Source organism: Pecten maximus, chromosome 11 (assembly GCF_902652985.1).
Source record: "Pecten maximus chromosome 11, xPecMax1.1, whole genome shotgun sequence".
NCBI lineage: Eukaryota > Metazoa > Mollusca > Bivalvia > Pectinida > Pectinidae > Pecten > Pecten maximus.
The window spans coordinates 12,725,131-12,745,299 of NC_047025.1; the positions used below are offsets into that span (position 1 = coordinate 12,725,131).

Consider the following 20,169-nt stretch of genomic DNA (forward strand, 5'->3'; position numbering starts at 1 on the left):
TGATGATACATCATTATTTGTAATTGTAAATAATCAAGATGACCTTGATACACCTGCCATCCAAATTAATCAAGATCTTTCTACTATTTCTAACTGGGCTCATCAATGGCAAGTTCTTTTTAATCCAAATAAAACCACTGCACTAACTATAACCAGAAAACACACTAATAATCATCCTCCTCTACTCTTTGATAATCATCTAATTGCACAACGTGATCAGCACAAACATCTAGGATTAACATTTAACATGAGAGGTACCTGGGCTGAACATATTAACAATATTTACAACAAAGCCTCTTCAAGATTGAAACTTCTCTAATTTCTTAAATATAAAGTAAATAGAAATACATTGAAAACTCTGTATTTACCATATGTAAGACCTAGTCTTGAATATTCTTCTATAGTCTGGGATAATTGCACGGAAACTGAATCTGACCTACTTGAATCGGTCCAGGTAGAAGCCATGAGAATAATCACTGGTCTTAGAAGGGACACTTCTCATTATAAACTCTATTGTGAAACTCAATTTGAAACATTAAAAACAAGGAGAAAACGTCAAAAAATATTATTTTTATTCAAAATTATTAATCACTACACTCCCAGCTACCTCCAAGACATTATTCAACCATATATTAATACTAATACTAACTACAATCTTAGAAATGAAAGATACTTTAATATACCTGCTTCTAGAACTAGCTCCTATCAAAACAGTCTCTTCACCTCTTCTATGAACTTATGGAACTCTTTAGATCCTTCTATTAGAGATTCTGTATCTATCTCGAGCCTAAAAAATAAGCTTAAAACTGTATTCCATGTCTTTATTTCTGATGTTTTTCTTGACTGTAAGCCTAGGGCATTAAATATTCTATTGTGTCAGTTGCGTAATAATGCCAGTAACCTAAATTTTGATAAGTTAGTAATAGATCATCTAGTTCTTGATGGCTCATGCATTTGTGGAGCAGACTTTGAAAATTTGGTTAATGTTTTCTTCCAGTGCCCACTACTACTCTACCTTTAGGCACCATATCACTTCTATATACAATCGTGTGGGATTTATTAATTTACATATACTTTTATGTGGCGATATAGATTTATCTCAAGATATTAATCTATATATCTTAAATCATGTTTACTTATATATAATGAGCACTAAAAGATTTCAACTATTATGATTATGTTGCTCATCATTATTTTTCATGTCTTCCCTTTATGAAATTGTGTGTAAGTGAGTGTGAAAGGTGTGCTGTTTAGACTATGTATAATTATTATACCTATCTGCAACCGGTCTATGGAAAAGACTTATATAGGGTAATCCTGTTGTCTGATCCTATTATTTCATATATATAAATATTTAAAATAAAACTTAACAAATGATAATAATATACATAAATAACATTTAAATTTCTAATATAATTATGTTTATTGATTGTATGTATATTGAACATGTATTTGTATATATTTGGAATAATAAAATAATGTTTGAATTGAATCTAATATATATATATATATATACATTATGTATGTGACCCTAAGATACAATGTTCTCTTACCCTCAACATGTGTATCCGCAATTTTACCGGTATGATATCTCATTTTCTCTCACCCTTGACAGGAATGTCCGCAGTTTTACCGGGGTGAGATTTTCTAATCTCGCCCTAGCCTAGGGAAAAGACAAGCTACGTCACGACAGCGTAGTCTTGCATTGAGGTAACGGCAATATTATGTACATAAAAGGATAAAAAGGGTAAAAGAAAATAATCTTTCGCCCAATGGAAGTGAGACAATGGAATCTCAACCATCATGGTAAGATACTTAAGCTTCCAAAACTCGACAAACCTCGTGTTTGACAACTTAAGAATCCCCCCCCCCCCTTTTTTTCGGGTTGAGATCCCCCTGTCTCACTCTAAATGGGGTGAAAGATTATATTGTTTTCACTTGCGGCCTAGGCAGAGATCTCAACAATTTTACTGGTGTGAGATTTTCTTTTCTCTTACCCTGGACAGGGATATCCGCAGTTGTATCGGGGTGATATGTTCTTACCTCACCCTATGGAAAAGACAAGCTACACGTGCTCTTTGCACGTTTTCAACAATTGCATTTCGTCACGTCAACAATATCATGACGTCATGTAACAGTACAATGACGTCACGTCGACAAGTCAATCACGCCCCGTCAACATTTCCTTACATTGATGATACGTCAATATTAGATACATAAGAGGGTAAATAGGGTAAGAGAAAAATAATCATTCACCCCCATAGAAGTGAGACGGGGGAATCTCAACCCTCGGGATAAGATAATATTAAGCTGCCAAGCACTCGGCAAGCCTCGTGTTTGGCAACTTAAGAATCTTCCCCTTGGGTTGAGATTCCCCTGCCTCACTCCAACGGGGTGAAATATTCTATTAGGCTTATCCCAGTGTTGAAACAAGCTACGTACGTGCGCTCTTTGCACATCAACAATACGCCATGACAAAAAAAAAGAGAAAAAAATGACAATACAATGACGTCACGCCGACAATTCCATCACATCACATCAACATTTTCGCATTGATGTCAACGGCAAGAGAGTAATCATGGTAAGAGAAAGTTATTCACCCCCAATTTTCTCGTATTAAACATCCTTATCAAGCGAAAATACAACTGATATACTATAAGTGACCCTGCGATTACAGGAATTGGAGACTGTCCCTATCTGTTAGTAACGACGTAGGGAAATGACATCAAGTAACAATGCTACCTTATTTTGATCCACTATTCTCCAAATATTCAATCACAGTATGCCAATATTTCCTTACATTGGTGTAATCCATATTAGATACATAAAAAGGGTAAACAGGGTATATATATATACGTAGGAGAAAAATAATAAGTGGTTATTGAAATAAAGAAAAAAGAGTAAGCATTTCCAAACGTGCTCGACACTTTAACATTTTTTGTTCCGGAATTATTTGCCAGACTTCCGTTTTTTATAGTATAATTTACTCTGCTAATCTCCCGCCATTGCAGTGGAAAGGTGTTTTCAAGTCCGCTGACTGTGCATGAAACACGGTCATGGCTAATCTTCACGCCGATAAAGATGCATTTTATAGACGAATGGGGAGGTTTTATTCCGCATGGAATGTAAGTATTTGTATGTCAAGTGTTATTTGCGTAAATCAAACCCGGAGAGAGAGCCGAAAATGAGACGACTTTTTTTTCTTCTCATTTACGCACGTGAGATCAATTGTAAACAATGCCCGATAGTTATTTATCGACTTGATCTCGCGCTGTTAAACAAGTAACGGGACTGCTACAATAATACAAAACAAAATATTTGATATGACAAATCGATAATATCAACTAGGTCTACCTTCGGTTAGATTTTCTCTCGGTTACCTTGGACATGATGTCGCTGGCAATATGCCAGTGACCAGGCCATGGCAGTAACACCCGATTCAATAAACCGCGTTTATTCATCATAATAATACCTATTCAGTTATATTTACTATATATTGCACAACAAACTGTTGCCATTGGCTAATGATGAGTTTTTTCTTATCCCAACATGAAAAAAATCAACAAGAAAGTTGTGTCGCATATTTATTAATTAGGCCTTTAAAAAAAATGTTGTGTTTCCCCTTTCGTCTCTCAAAAAAATAGGGTAGGTAGGTAGGGATTTTTTTTTTTTTTTTTTTTTGGTAATTTTTTTTAGCAAATATTTCCCAAGGATGTATAATAAAGAAACAGAGAGACATAGTAAGCATCAAATTATAATCTTTAGAAACTTATGTTTGTCTTTTATATTAATGTACTTGATATCAATCAATATTTAAATGATTTGATATTTCAATTTTTGAATATTTATGCTCTAGGCTATATTTATGCCGTATGAACTTCAAAATCGTCATATTGCAGTGTTTGGACATTGTACTCAAGAATATAAATGTACATTTAAAGTTTGTAAACATAAAATTTGCAACAATATTGAAATGTTTCTGATTGTCTTGAAATCAAATGTCAAAAGATGACAATAAAACACTACAAATCATATTCGCGGTGTTTATTTTCTTAAATCCAAACACTCCGGACATACCGGAAGAACAGTTTAATGAAATCAACTTTCGTCTTTTCGTGATATCGGTAGAAAATATCACCACACATCATGGTATGAGGCAATGTGGTCATTATTATCCCCCGCGAAACACGTTTGCGGGGGATATTAAATTGGGGTCCGTCTGTGTGTCCGTCCGAGATTCTTTTCCGGGCTATAACTCCATAACCGTTCAACGCAGCTCCTTGAAACTTTCTGTATATATCAGACTAGTGCCCTAGTTGTGCCTTTTGCTATTGCGGACCTTCCATTTTCGGTATTTTTGCTGTCACCATGGAAACAGTCAAAAATACCAAATTACTGTTTCCTTAATAACTCTTACTTTGAGCTTGATAACATGTATTTGGGTTTGCATACTAACTGCGGGGCGTGGGGGATAATGCCAAGCTTTGCGGCCCCTTGTTTTCTTTTCATCCATATGACTACATTTGCAGACCTGCCAACTACTACTATTTTATAGTAATCTTTACTATTTGTGGTGGTCGTTACTCTTTTTTCTCTCGAAATAGTAGCAAATTACTCTTTTTGATGCAATAGATTTGGCAAGAATTGTTAAGAATTACTCTTTTTTTGCTCAAAAATGGGCCAAATTACTATTTTTGAATTTGAAAGGTTGGCAGGTCTGCATTTGTGAAATGTCAAAGCCATCACTACAGACGGCGTGCAAAAGTCTGCCATGTTTTTTTAATAATGCAAGCGTTTCCAAGACGTGAGTGTGTAACAAGAAAAACGGAAGACAGGCTAAATTTCCTGAATTTTCCGGATGACCCCCCCCCCCCCCAAAAAAAGATTAGGGTCGGTGGGTTAAAATAGGGTCGGTTGGGAAAGCGGAAACACAACATTTTTTTTTCTAGGCCTTACCTATGTTACAACATTGCTATATTTCCCAGTTATATAGTTTTCTTTTTATGATAACTCCCTTCCGTCAATAATGACGATTTTGTGGAGTGTTTTGGTGTTGGGTGCACAGTGGCGCTGAATTAAAAAGTTACTTTGTTACTAAATATAGCCAAATTCACTCTAAAGTTAACTTGTTCGAAATTTTCGTCCAAGTCACATTTATTTAGTCATGAAATATATAAATGCAAAAATAAAAATTCTTGTTGCATAAGTACCAAAAATTGATGCAATACTTCAGGTAGAGTAACATCAAGTTTCTTGATAGACAACGCTTTCAGTAAACATATCTAGAGTAAGATATTTTTAACGTCAGGATGCCTTTGGCACCTGCCGTTATAGTCGTGGTGGGAAAATGTTGTTAGTGACACTTTTGTTTCCGGCTAACAATTCCTCTTTTCTGTCATACAAATGATATACATCCGCAGCCTAATATAGTTCCTATTTTGATAGCAATTCAGGGATCACCACAATTTCAAAATGATGGGTGGAGGAAAATTTTTTGACAATTTTTTCTGAACATGTACTTTTGTGGATGTCATGCAGCCTCGCGGGCGAGGTTTCAAGAAACATCATCAATTATGACATTAAGAATAGAGATTTAATTATGTTGTTTGATTTAGTTCTAAATAAATATGCATTTTAATCATTTGCTCACTCTATGTCATAAATATCGTGTAAATTAAAACAAAATAACAGCTTATACCATTACTTTAAAAAACTACAAACATACATTCCTCATTTAAACAATCATCAATTTATTTTCACAAAACCATTTCAATCTCAATTCCAACTCGCTGTTCTTAAATATAACATTGAATAAAACAAACTCAAATAGCATCTTTTACTGTTATAAATATGATAAACATTCACATCAAGATCATATTGCATTGTCAAGTATTATAAGTTAAAACATTTCAATTATTAATTTCATAAATTGCACTATAATATTATCAGTGAACATATTAATAGCAACTATTATATCTATGATACAGCATCTACAAATCAAACTCAATGGCAACTTTTACTGGACATAATATAAGAATATATAAAGTATTTAAAGCAATGCAAAAGCCACAATATAATTTCAATTAAGATATCAATTCAACACAGTCACTATAATTTTCTCCTGAAAATAGTCTTCACTATGAACAATTGAAGCCAAACACAATTTGTCTCTCCAAATGACATAAACATTCTGCTGTTGCACAGTCCCTTCTAGAAAGAAGCAGCTTTCTTGTAGGGAACTCCCTGGGTAAACACCATCATCAGACAGTTCAAGATCCTCTGAGAGAGCCTGTTCCTGCTGGTGGTAATAAATAAATAAATAAATAAATATTTTTGAAAAGCTTGATGAATCTTATTGTGGTCATTACCATATTATAATTATGAACTTCTTATTCCTACAAATTTGTAATAAGCAAAACAATTAAAACCATCAATAAATCTTCGGAAAAAAACCCAAAAAACAAATAACATCAAATTAGAATCTAGTACATATTCATTACAAATGTACATGTTATTTTTTAATTACACATTGTATATACTTTAGGTGCTAATTAACTTATCTTTATTTAATAATAATTAAAGAAAATCAAATACCTAGATAACACTTATCAAATAATAAATAGAGAGATACATTAGGAGAGATTCTGAGATTATTTATATTATTGGACGTTTCGAGATCGTTTTTGGAAGGGAGATCACTCTAATAGTACTTTCTAAAAATAGCACGTGACAAGAAAACCAATGCACGAAATATTCATTAGATTATTATCATTATCTAGCAAATCAAATATAGGTTAATTGTAAGCTTACCTTGGTCATCTTCATACACAATTAATCCATGCGCATTTATGTAGCCGTGGCTTGCGCGATATATCAGATTTCAGTCTGTTGGCTGCAGGTTTGCTAGATCGGTTGTCGCGATCGCATGTCGTTCACATGGTGTTCCAAAAAAGGAGCTGATACTCCTCTCTTCATAGTGACATTGCCATAAAGTTTTCAAAAATGTATCAATGCTTCTCAAACATCGGCTTAGGTATTGATATTATCAGTTGGATTATCCCAGCTGAATATTAATTGTTGTGAAAAAAAAAAAAATCTTATCGGACCGTCGGTTTTTCCGATGTAGACGATGGTAACATTTTCTTTGATGTCCCGATCGACTGAAACCATACACTCACATCTGTTCCCATGGTCAGAACAGTACACCTACTATTAATTAATTGTCACCATCGATATAGGTGTGATCAAGAGATCAGTCGACCGTATCAAAACATAACGGTGAGGCACCTTACCGAGATCGCAAATCGTCAATTAGGCCTAGTTCACCTGTAAAAACAGGGGCCAACAGGTAATGAGTATCGGACGCTATAGAAACGGGTCAGTTTTCTGCTTGAAATCGATACAAAATAGGGGTGTGAGGTAACAATTACATGCGTGGCGGATCGAGTGAATTTGGTTGTGTAAGCGTGGCGGGTACCCAGCTAAGCGTGGCGGGCCGCCACGTTAAAACAGGCAATGGTGATCACTGCAATTATTGACACAGTTTAACTGATGTAAACCGTGTTTACTGCAATTATTTATATAACATATGAATGTTTGGTGTTCTAGACTATTTTAGAGTATAAATATAAACATTTTCCTCGTCAGTATATGCAATTTTGTTGGCGTAGGATTACGTAGTTCTGTCTCGATCCTGCCTCGAAAACGAAAGTAAAAAAATCAGTTTGATCGTCGTGGAAATTTACATGCATTCACAGAGAAACTATCCACGTACATGTCTTAGACTCATATGTTTATCCTGAGTTCATATGCAGGAACATTTTGTATAAGCCAAAAACCAACCCTATTTATGTAGTCAAATGCACCCGAGCATTCCACGAGATAACTTCAGCTGTCACGAACTCATCACTAATCGGCCAAAATGGCGGTTATGTCTAATGTAACTAAACCAAAGACCGTTCGCAGTTTCATTTTCATTTGTATGTCGCTAGAATACACAAGAAATATCACCAGGAATTGAAGGCAAGTTGTACAAACTACATTGCCGTTTTTCGTGAGGATTTTATTAAATAAGGTTATTATTTGATTATTTGAAAAGAATCTAATGATTATGATCTGTGACTGATATACTGGCGTCGATGTCAAAACTAGATATGTCTCGTTGGACAACGCGACCGCAATTTTCTATCGGAGTTAAAATATGTTACTAGGTGTCATAAAATAGATGTTTGCTAGGCCTAATTAACATCTTATAGTATAAATGAAATTAAAAAAACTTAGGTTGTGTACATCTTGGATTTTATCTTTGGTTGTACAACATGTTCTGTTAATAGACCGATTTGTCTTTCAGTTGATTTTTTTCAAAGTTTACAAGCAGCTTTACTGATTCAGGAGTATATCAATAATCTTCCACAAGCATTAAAGAAATAGGGAAAGAACTATACTCAGCTATTGGAAAGTTGTCAGCAGATAAATATGTTATGCATGTTTTCTTGAATATATATAGAATAGGAATAACCAGATTAAGACATTTCATCTGATACAAATGTAACTGTCTGACTATAAAATCCAATTTTAAATTTCTTATATGACCTCAGACCCTGACGTTTCTCAGGGTTTTGGCCCTTTGTTTTACGTTGTCGTAAATTAAATCGCCATTAAATAAAATATTTCTTTAATGTTTAATCGATTTTGTCTATATTTAGTAAATCCATACTCGTTCTGGCGTATACTACGCGAATTCACATATTACAGAGGAGCCCACTTATTTGCATATCGGTTATTTGAATATCCTGCTTATTTGCATAAAATTCTCAGGTCCCGATTTTTGTCTTCTTTATCTTTGTAATTTAATCCCGTGTATTTACATCGACTAAAACACCAACTCCCGCTTATATGCATATAAAAATTCCAAAAAATCGAGAAAAAATTAATTGATTTTAGGGTATTTTTGTGATTTTCCCGTAATAAAAGTTTTATGAAATGTGTTTTAACTTACATATTGATTCGACGCTATGTACAACGTTATCTTATCATTGGTTCACACTTCGTCATTACAGGTTACGTTCGATGCATCGATATCGACATTTAGTTATTATCCAGACCATATCAGTAGCAATGTGCAGAAGAATTACTGAATAAAATACCTATATGCCTCATCTTTTGATGAGATTTGTTTATTTATTATAGCATCGATCCAAACCTGTGTTCTGTGCACTTGAACACTGCTGAGGCAGGTTGCGATCGCCATGATTGTTTACTAGGCGCGTTGCATTGTGGGGGCATATTTGTAATGAATGACAACTCTTTGTGTGTGTGCGCCATTTTCCAAAACAAACCCAAACGACAATACACATGTCACAGTCATTTAAGACAGTCTATTGCTTCAGCAGTTCATCATCTATGATCAAACAACTAATATACTCATAGCAGGAACACAACGCATCTCGAGACGATAATGAATGTTAATTGAAACGATGACATTGTACATCGTAGTGCCAACCCACGCGCGTATGACCAATAGTATCGGACCAAGAGACTCGGAGTGACAAGTAGTAAACGATGAAGTGTATGCAAATATTTGTACATTTACAAAGAATAACAACCCATGTATTTCGTATTTACTCTTATATTTTAAATAATGTTGTTTTTTTTAAAATATATTTTTAATGCGAGTAACGTAAACAATCATATATAGCGCCTATTTTGAGTACCTACCTGACAATCTACATAGTGTATAAGAGGGGCCAAAACCCAACTCCGCCTATACGAATACTCCGGTTATTTGCATATTTTGTCATGGAAAATGGGCTATGCAAATAAGCGGGTTGCTCTGTATATATGCAAGTTGGCTTTTCCCCCCATCCTTATTAAAACTATCTATAGATTGTTATTGTTAGCATCTGGATTAGAATAAAGTAATCAATGGTAAATTGACGATTTTTGTCTTATAGCTGTGTATAGTTTCAGTAGTGATGGAAGGACTCAAAACTTACAGTGGTTTAATCTAACTACCTCATGTAGTATATCGATTTAGCAATGAAGTTTCTGTTGCTATCATAAACATACTTAGTTGCATATATTTAGCATAGTGTCAAGTGATGTCATCAATGCATATTTAGCTTGTGTCATATCCATCTGCACCGTACATCTTGCCAACATGGCAGCCTGTGACAAGCTTCAGAGCCTGCTTCTCTGGCTCATTTGCTGAAAATTTGGCTTCCCATCTTTCAGAGTTGTAAGGCCTAATAAGGAAAAATGATTAATTCAGTATTTCATTTTAAAACAATCTCTTTCGTGTATGAATTGACAAAACTTCTCTGTCATTTATATATAGTTGCTTGTGTATATCCACATGTACATTTTGTATTAAATTTATTACCTTATTAACCACCTACATGACTGTTGCTATGTTTCTTCTCATCGACTATACTATAGTTAGTGTTTTGTCAGTGCTCCAGTTTTGTACATTGAAAGCTGTGTTGACTAATAATGATCTTGATGATTATGTGACCTGTAATGATTAGATATGTTCTTTCACAGAAAGCTTCAGGTGGGGAACCTTTGGCACAGATGGATGCATTGGTGGCTGCTGTAGGGGTGGACGAGGAAGTAGTATACTCAAAATCTACAGCATTACAGGTAAATTTACATGTCTGGGTCTGGTATCTACAACAGTTCAGTAAAATCAGGCAATAAATGTACTTTTATTAGGTCATCTGACCCAAAGGGTCATGATCAGGATGACCTATAGTCATCGTGCTTCGTCCGTCGTCGTGCGCCGTGCGTAAATTTTTTGTTTCAAAACGCTACTCCTCCTTAACGCTTGGGTGGATTACTTCCAAATTTGGTTTGAAGCATCATTGGGGGAGGGCAATCATATTTTATATAAATGAGGCTGGTCTGACCCCTGGGGCCAGAGGGGCGGGGCCCCAAAAAGGGAACTTAGGTGAATATTGCTATAAAATCCTACTCCTCCTTTACCCTTGGGTGGATTACAACTAAATTTGGTGTGAAACATCATAGGGGGAGGGCGGTCATATTTTATATAAATGAAGTTGGTGTGACCCCTGGGGCCTGAGGGGCGGGGCCCCAAAGGGGGAACTTTGTTGAAATTTTGCTATAAAATCCTACTCCTCCTTAACCCTTTAGTGGATTTCAACCAGATATGTTGTGAAACATCATTTGGGGAGGGCGGTCATATTTTATATAAATGAGGCTGGTGTGACCCCTAGGGCCTGAGGTGCAGGGCCCCAAATGGGGAACTTTGATGAAATTTTGCTATAAAATCCTACTCCTCCTTAACCCTTTAGTGGATTTCAACCAGATATGTTGTGAAACATCATTTGGGGAGGGCGGTCATATTTTATATAAATGAGGCTAGTGTGACCCCTGGGGCCTTAGGGGCAGGGCCCCAAATGGGGAACTTTGATGAAATTTTGCTATAAAATCCTACTCCTCCTTAACCCTTTAGTGGATTTCAACCAGATATTGTGTGAAACATCCTTTGGGAAGGGTGGTCATATTTTATATAAACGAGGCTAGTATGACCCCTGGGGCCTGAGGTGCAGGGCCCCAAAAGGGGAACTTTGGTGAATATTTGCTTTTAAATCCTAATCCTCCCTAACCTTTTGGTGGATTACAACCTAATTTGATGTGAAACATAAGGTGACGGCAATCATATTTTTTAATGAGACAGGTCTGACCCCTGGGGAAAAAAAGATGGGGCAAAAGGAGCGCTAAGGTTAAACATTTCTTAAAAATGCAATTCCTCCTTAATGCTTTAATTGATTACAACCATATTTAGTATGAAACATCATTGGGGAAAATCAATCCTAATTTATATAAATGAGTCTTGTCTGACCCATTGGGACAGAGGGGCATGCCCCAAAAATGGGAACTTGGCTAAAATTTTGCTTTATGATGCTGCTCTTCCTGGACAAGCTAAATGGATAAAAACCAAATTTGATCTAAAACATAACTGGCTGCGATAAATAATTTATGGTAATAATGCTGGATTGAGGGGTGTGTCCCTGCTGTAAGTGTAAGTCAGATGACCGTTAAGGCCCATGGGCCTCTTGTTATAATAATAACCAGTGCTTGGGGGGGGGGGGGCAACAATAGGTCCATAGAAATTATTTCACATCAAAGCAAAATTTGCAGTTAACTTATGAAAATCTTTTCCTAATTCACCAATTTTCTTCCCAAAATTAGGGAATCAAGACTTGGGCAAAACCCTTAAAAAGCTCTGATACAATTCTCACCATTTCAGGGATAAAATACTTTTTACTATTTTCAGACTTGGCTGTTTGGGTATGAATTGACCGACACTATTATTGTCTTATGTGAAAATTCTATCAACATCCTTGCCAGTAAGAAGAAAATAGAATTTCTTAAGCAGATCGATTCCTCAAAGGAAAACGATAATGGTGTTCCAACCATTAATCTTCTTGTTCGAGATAAGGTGAGCATTAGATATATAAATTGTATATTAAAGATGTACTGGAAAAGTAACATGTCTGATGAAGTTAGCTCTGAGACTCCTTAAAAACATGTCTTCATTGAGATTTTCTTCATGCATGCCAATATATTTTCCCCCATATGGATGATTGCCAAATTAAAGTATAAGGACATTTTAACAGATTGAATCAATGTTTCAATGGTTTCTATGGATTATGGAAGATAAAATAAGGTTTTGGTTATGGTCGCTTTATTATTTCAGAGTTACAGCCATTTGATCGATAAAATAAAATAAAAATATTTTCCTTTTTTTTAATTGAATAAATATACATTAAATTGCAGGGCGACAAAGACAAGGCCAACTTCAAGAAACTGGTGACTGCTATTCAAGAGAGTAAAAAGGTAACTACAGAATGCAGATTGTTTCAACATTATATGTATCAATTGTAAATGAATTATCCCCATGATAACATGTCATGCAATTGAAAATTATCCTGTTCATAGCCATTGGATAAATTTATATATATGTTTGTTCTTGTGTATAACCATGGTATTTGGCTAACAAATATTTCCTCAAGTATATTGAACTTATAAAATTTTCAAACTTCATGATTAGATTGTTATTATGAAAAAATATATTTGTAGTGTTGTATATTTCACACAACAATGTGTTTGTCCATTTGAAATTTGATAAATAATTTTCAGGGCAAAACTGTTGGAGATTTTTCAAAGGACAAGTTCCCTGGTGATTTCATGAGCTTGTGGCGAGCTGCTCTTAAAGGAGAAGGTTTTGAGAAAGTATGTAAACTCTGATATCATGCATGTGTCAGCCTGATAGATTAGTGACTCCACCTGAGAGAAGGATCCCTTAGATCATTTGACAGAACAGTAAATAGGTGAAAGGTCTTGTGTTTGATATCCATCAGAAGAAAAGTGTTGAAAAATGAAATTATATAGTTGAAACATTGACACCCATGTAGGAGCCTGGAAATTAATTTGTTCCTACAAGTATGGAGGTTAATCTCTGAACACCTGTTTTGCTACATCTAGGCCCGTAATCTTTTTACATTGAAAGCAAAATTTCTACTGTCGTAATTGAAATCTTGTGGTTTTTTTTTTTTTTTTAGATACATCTAAACTGCATGACTAAATTTTGATTCAAGATGAAATGTAGCAATTTCTAAATTGATGTATCTGTTGTGTTAATGAATTGTGATGCGTTAATGAATTGTGATGACCATCCGTGATAATGACTTTCATGGATTGGTTAAAAATATTGTCAACTTAATCACTGCAGGTTGATGTCAGCTCTGTTATGGCGTATGTGATGGCTCCAAAAGAAGAATCTGAGGTGAAGGTTATACAGCGAGCCTGTACTGTAACTTGCGACATCTTCACAAAGTATTTGAGGGACCAGATCATGGAGATCATTGATGCCGAAAAGGTGAGAATATAATTGTGATATATATGAGAAGCCAAACTTGTTCTAATTAGTCCTGATTTGTTTCTCTCTGATGTCAAGTTTTGAAATATATTATCTATTAAGTGTCTATTTCCTGATTTACTTGTTGGGTCTAATTCTCGTAAGATTGACTGAAACTTTAGACACCTAGTGTGTTGACAGCTGAAATTCAGTTTTAAATCATCTGTATACATATGTGGATGTAGAATAAAAGGATAAAATGATAAGATGACAAATCATCCAAGTTATTTTAATGTACTGAACCAATGTGAAGTTTGGTTTAACGAACTACTGTACACTCAACACAATGATACCAATGACATTTAGGATCTCATTCACCATATTTGCCTAAATCATACTTCCAAGTGAATGTGAATTTTCTGTCTGCATCTGGTGCATCAGGTGCTTTATTGAATTTGATGACATTTGATCCAAGACTGATCTTGTCTGCCTGACAGAAAGTGAAGCACTCCAAGCTGGCAGATGGTGTTGAGTCAGCCCTTCAAAACAAGAAGTATGTGACAGGTGTGGACACATCACAGCTAGACATGTGTTACCCAGCTATCATACAGAGTGCTGGAAAATACAGTCTGAAATTCAGCACCACCAGGTAGGTACCACATTCAGTTCAGCACCACCAGGTACCACCTTTAGTTCAGTACCATCAGGCAGGTACCACATTCAGTTCAGCACCACCAGGTAGGTACCACATTCAGTTCAGCACCACCAGACACCACATTCAGTTCAGCACCACTTGATACTAAGTACCACCTTTAGTTCAGCACCACTTGGTACTAAGTACCACCTTTAGTTCAGCACCACTAGATAGGTACTGTGAAAGAGAATTGGTTTCATTCAGTATTAGAATTTATAGACATATATTAACAAATTTGTACTTTTATTGGCGGTAGGAACTTTGTTAGGATGACAATATACAGATTTTTGGCCACCGTCCTGTTACAACTGTAGTACTGTATGCTTGTTTAAAGATCAGTATTGACCTTTTCTTTGTATGTTTAGTGATGACAGTGTACTCCACTTCGGGACCATTATCTGTGCAATGGGAGTGAGATACAAATCCTACTGCTCCAACATTGTCCGCACACTGTTTGTAGACCCTACAGAACCGATGCAGAAGAACTACGAGTTCCTCACTCTGGTGGAAGAGGAAATTCTCGGGAAACTAAAGGATGGTAAGACTATGTGATTCTCAAGAGGTAGAAGGAAAAATTGTAAATGCCTCCATCAGTGATCTGTCTGTCCCACTTTCGGTTTTGCAGAATGACTTAAAATTCACAATTTTCATATGGTTCTTATTACAAAGAAATTTCTTACCCCGAAGACTATGACATGGTAATCATGTTAAGTTCTACATTAATCCTGGGGTGATTTCCTAACCAGAAATCCAAAGTTAGTGTAGGAATTCAGTGAGGACCTATTTGAAAGATATGCAAATAGTGTAGTTGTCTCCCCTTAGAATGGAGTCGTGAGGAATCTTTAAAAATATTAGCTCATCTGATCTTTGGGCCAGGCGAGCTTTGCCATGGTGAAGTATCCATCCAGTGTCAACAGTAACTTCTTCTCAAAAATCAAAATACCTAGAAACATGATATTTGGCTGGTAGGTTCCTAAAGTTAAGCCTACAACGTTTGCAAAAATAAATGACCTTGACCCATATTCAGGGTCAAAGTGGTCATATTTGTTAAAACACTCAAACAGATTATTCTGATTAACCACAGGGCCTAGATTCATATTTAGATGGTAGGTTCCTGAGATGACACCCAACAATGTTTTCAAAAGCAAATGCCCTTGATCAAAATCTAAATCACAACACAGGGGTCAAAGCGTTGATTGGTGCACAAAATCATAAAAAAAAAGGCGAATACCAGATTTGTAATACAGGCCCATAATCATTTTTTTTTGAAACTTTTGAATGTAGTAACACTAAACAGGTAAAAATTACCTTTTGATGGAGTATCACTAAACACGGGTAAAAATAAAAAAGTTGCACATTCTTTTTATCCCCTTTTTACACTTAAACTAGAATATTGATTTAGGTTTGTCCGTCTGTTACACTTTAGTTCTGTGCAATTACTGCAACAAATGTTTATAGATTTTATTCAAACTTGGTAACCGGGTTTAAAGCCTTAATGGTTTGGCCAAGTTTGATTGCCACTTTTGCCAGACTTTATTTGATTGAGTTATGGTCCCTTGTTTAACTAAAAGCATTGATTTCTGTCGTTTCCATAACAGTTGTTAACCAATTTTCTTCAAACTTGGTTTGATGCTGTAAGTGCTAGGCCAAGTTTAATTGCCACTTTTGCTGAACATGCTTTGGCAGTTATGGCTCCTTGATTAACAAAAAAAATTGTTTTCTACTGTTTCAAAGCAATTACTCCCAACATATATTATCTGAATATCATCAAACTTAGTTAGAGTTATCGCCCCTAGATTCAACAGAATTTATCATTCTGTCGAGCTATAGTGACATGTTTACTCCTCACCTCAAAAAAGTTGTTTTTTTCTCTACAGTATGTCACGAAAGCGGGGGATATGAATTTAAAAAAAAAAAAAAAAATATTAACTAAGTATATTATTTTGCAGGTGTCCGACTTAGTGAAGTATATGAACATACTGTGAGCTATGTCAAGAAGGAGAGGCCAGAATTGTTAGACAAGATGACGAAAAATATTGGGTTTGCAATGGGCATCGAGTTCAGGGAAGGTTCTCTTCTCATCTCGGGGAAGTCGAGCATCAAAGCTAAGAAAGGTGAGTTGGTAATCAGTTATCGATGCTAGAGGTGAAATATCAGCCAAGAAATGGATAGGATACTTGTATATGGCACTCAAATAAAAAGTAGTTTTATTTCAAATATTATCATTTTCCTTTTTGCAGGGATGGTGTTCAACATCAACGTTGGTTTCTCTGATCTGAAGAACAAGGGAGCAAAAGACAAGGATAGTGAAGTTTACGCTGTGTTCTTGGGAGACACAGTCATGGTTAATGAGGTACAACTTGATGTTTTAATGTGTATCTGTTTGTCAGTCTGTCCATCATTCAAAGACAGTTATTTGTTATCATCAGTATATTTATTTACAATTGCCATCCCTTAAGTAAGCCCCTTCTCATGCTTGAGCCCCTTTTTTTTCGATCTTGCCTATCTGATTTATAATTTGGATGTCTATTATTTTGTGAATTTTTAGAATGTCAGCAAGCAGATTTGAAAATAGAATAACATAGCTTAAGGAGCATTATTATTTATTAGTTTGCTAATCAGAACAGTCAAGATAAAAGCTTATATCACCATGCATCACTGTGCAGAGGTACCGTCTGTATACCAAAAGAAAACAGATAGAGCTAGAAAGCATCTAATTTGCATGAGGCCCGAAGCAGGTTATTTTTGCAGCACAAATTCACATGCAATATTAAAGTAGATCAGGCTTATTTTAGAATGCTCTATTAAGGTAGGTACTGGGCTGGTTATTATTTAATTTTATTGTTATTGTATTTGTGAATCCATTCTATTTTGGAATGAAATAGATACCTATAACATGCCTCATAAGCATGAAGGTACAGCGATTGGCCGAATACAGGTGAATGCTGAAGACAGCATTGTGAAATGATTTATATGTAATTATGGCATATATTTGCAATCAGTATCCCAACTTGTTTAATAAGTTAAATTTTATAAATTCTGCGTTCTATGTATTCATTAACCTCCATTATATAACTGCATTAAAGTTTCGAAAGGTTATCTGATCAATATTAGCCCCGTATCTTGACCGGTCAAATTGGGTCACTTTTCCAAATCGAACCCTCTCTATATCGACTAAATATTAATGTAAGATGCATGATCAGTTAATGGAAGTTCTATAAATTTTTATTTTGAAATGATTTGAAAATCATGTTAGTATCTTATGTATATGATAATGATACTGAATTCTCATGATAAACTCGCTTTTCTTCATAGGGAACACCATGTACATTGCTGACAACAATGAAGAAGAAAATCAAACATGTAGGAATTTTCCTGAAAGATGAAGAGGAAGACGAGGAGGAGGAGGAAGAGGAACCAGAACAAGAAGCACTCCTGGGGCGAGGACAAAGGAATGCTCTGCTGGGAACTAGGACTAGGGTAAGCTACTTACCTTCCATAAGGTAAAGGTCACTTTCTAATAATAGAACAGATTTTACTCTGAAATACAAGGGGTAGATAGGGTAATCTGTACAGCAGGGCCATTGCTGCTGTTTTAGACAGATATTTATTATGCCCGCGCCATGAAATAGGGGTGAGGGGTTGGTGGATATAATGTTACCCATGCCCCTCCCATCCTGATGCAATATAACTAGCTAAACCCAGGAACTGCTAGGGTTTCAGGGTGTCGCGTGGCATTTTCGGACATTTTCTAGTTATACAGTAGTTTCCCCCCCATATGAACTATCTTCTCGAAATAAATAGAATTGTTTTTCATGTGGGGGGCATTTTTCAGAGACACCACCAGCTATTGAATATCAAATATCAAAACATACTTACATAAAGAAATCTTGAAAAATAGGGTTTTTTACCCCTACCACTTTCTGCTTGAAAAAATGCAGCGTATTACATTGTATATACTGTTTTAATTTAATAAGTCCATTCTTTTGGATATACAGTCAAACTTGTAATAGTGGACACCCTTATATAGCGGACACCTGTCCATAACGGACACTTCCAGGAATCCCCAATGAAAATCACTATATAAATATCATGTATATAACGGACACCTTCCTAATGCGGACAGCGGACACTTATTTTTGTCCGTAAAGTTGTTAAAAATTCCGTATAACGGACACGTGAAACCATAGCCGTGTTGATCTTTGTGTGTAAAACGTTTCTAAATAACAAGCAAAGCCTTAATTACTCAACTCCCCTGGCAACAATGCTAACTTAGGAAGCCACTTCATCAGTCACTAATTGTCCTGTTACCTGTAAGTTGTTGTAACAATGGGCAGTAATTACAAGAGAGTGACCGATCGCCATCGGCAGAGGTGTTTGTTTACTCAACCGGTGACAGCTAAGCTTAGCCATTCAACCATAGCCTAGACAACAAGAATGGTCAGGGGGTAATTAAATCATTATCAAGACCAACAAAAGAGGGACAAAGCAATAGTTTTGTCTGTCATAATTGTTTTACTTACAAAATCCACCGTATGCAAATCTGACAGGGCAGGCACATGGTTGTCAGCCGCCATTTTCTCACACTCGGAACTCCTCGGAATATGACTACGTAACCTATTAAGAACAGCCGAAGAGTTCCGAGTGTCTTTGTATACACTACTAATTTACTGAACCAGAAAACGGTATTTATTAATTAAATCCCTACATGGATTTCAGAAAATATGTCTCAAAATAAATGCTTAGGAAAATGCACTTTCATTTATAAAGAGTTAATGTTGTAATAGAAAAGATATTTCAAACATATTTATTTTCCAAAATATTGAGGATTAATGAAAATTGTTTTACTATGATAAGAATTACCTTTACATTCTTGACTATGTTGAGTATTTGTCTGAATAGATATTCCGTATAGTATGATATTGTGAAGATTGGTTTAAAAACTATAGGCTTAATATAAATTATTAAAAATATCAACTTCAATTTTTGTGTCAGATGAATGATTGAAAATTAATTAAGCATTTATCTTTAATTATTTGTCTTTTATTCATTTGTTTAAGTGTTTAAATATAATAAATCAGGAGACATATAGTGTACTATAAACAGACTTTGGTTTGTTTCTTCGTTTATAAGGGACATAACTCGTTGAACCTCTATATAAAGGACACCTCTCTATAAAGGACACTTTTGTCTTGTCCCTTAGGTGTCCTTTATAGACAGGTTCGACTGTACATAGTTTACTGGAATAGCCAATCAGAGGAATATTGTTCATGTTCTTGTTAATGTGGCTGTTAAATATATTAATTTTGAGGATTTTGTTTAGACTGAAATGACAACAGAGGAAAAACGAGCAAAACATCAGAAGGAGCTCTCTGAGAAACTGAACGATGAAGCCAAGGAGAGGCTGAAGGGGATGAAAGGAGGCACAGAAGACAAAAAGTAAATAGATCCTTATCAATGTTTTCATTTAATACAAAGAAAATAAGAAGTACATTTGTGTCAAAAAAGAAAAATGACTTGATCTAATTGTTTCACTGTAAAATTAGATGTACTGATAATCAGTCATAAGAATATGACATGATTATGCAGCCAA

At 35.4% G+C, this 20,169-nt stretch overlaps 1 protein-coding gene across 1 annotated transcript in view; it reads left to right on the forward strand.

The window, feature by feature from the left end:
- The first annotated feature begins 3,000 nt into the window (after positions 1–3,000).
- The window catches only part of LOC117337895 (FACT complex subunit SPT16-like), a 30,754-nt gene continuing 13,585 nt past the window's right edge, over positions 3,001–20,169 (forward strand). Inside the window, exons 1-12 of the mRNA XM_033899037.1 lie at positions 3,001–3,125; positions 10,543–10,641; positions 12,299–12,463; positions 12,802–12,861; positions 13,165–13,257; positions 13,757–13,903; positions 14,380–14,531; positions 14,942–15,114; positions 16,526–16,690; positions 16,817–16,929; positions 17,892–18,056; positions 19,900–20,015. Coding sequence (XP_033754928.1) covers positions 3,057–3,125; positions 10,543–10,641; positions 12,299–12,463; positions 12,802–12,861; positions 13,165–13,257; positions 13,757–13,903; positions 14,380–14,531; positions 14,942–15,114; positions 16,526–16,690; positions 16,817–16,929; positions 17,892–18,056; positions 19,900–20,015 — 1,517 coding nt within the window. The 5' untranslated portion in view covers positions 3,001–3,056. The remainder of the gene's footprint in view (positions 3,126–10,542; positions 10,642–12,298; positions 12,464–12,801; positions 12,862–13,164; positions 13,258–13,756; positions 13,904–14,379; positions 14,532–14,941; positions 15,115–16,525; positions 16,691–16,816; positions 16,930–17,891; positions 18,057–19,899; positions 20,016–20,169) is intronic.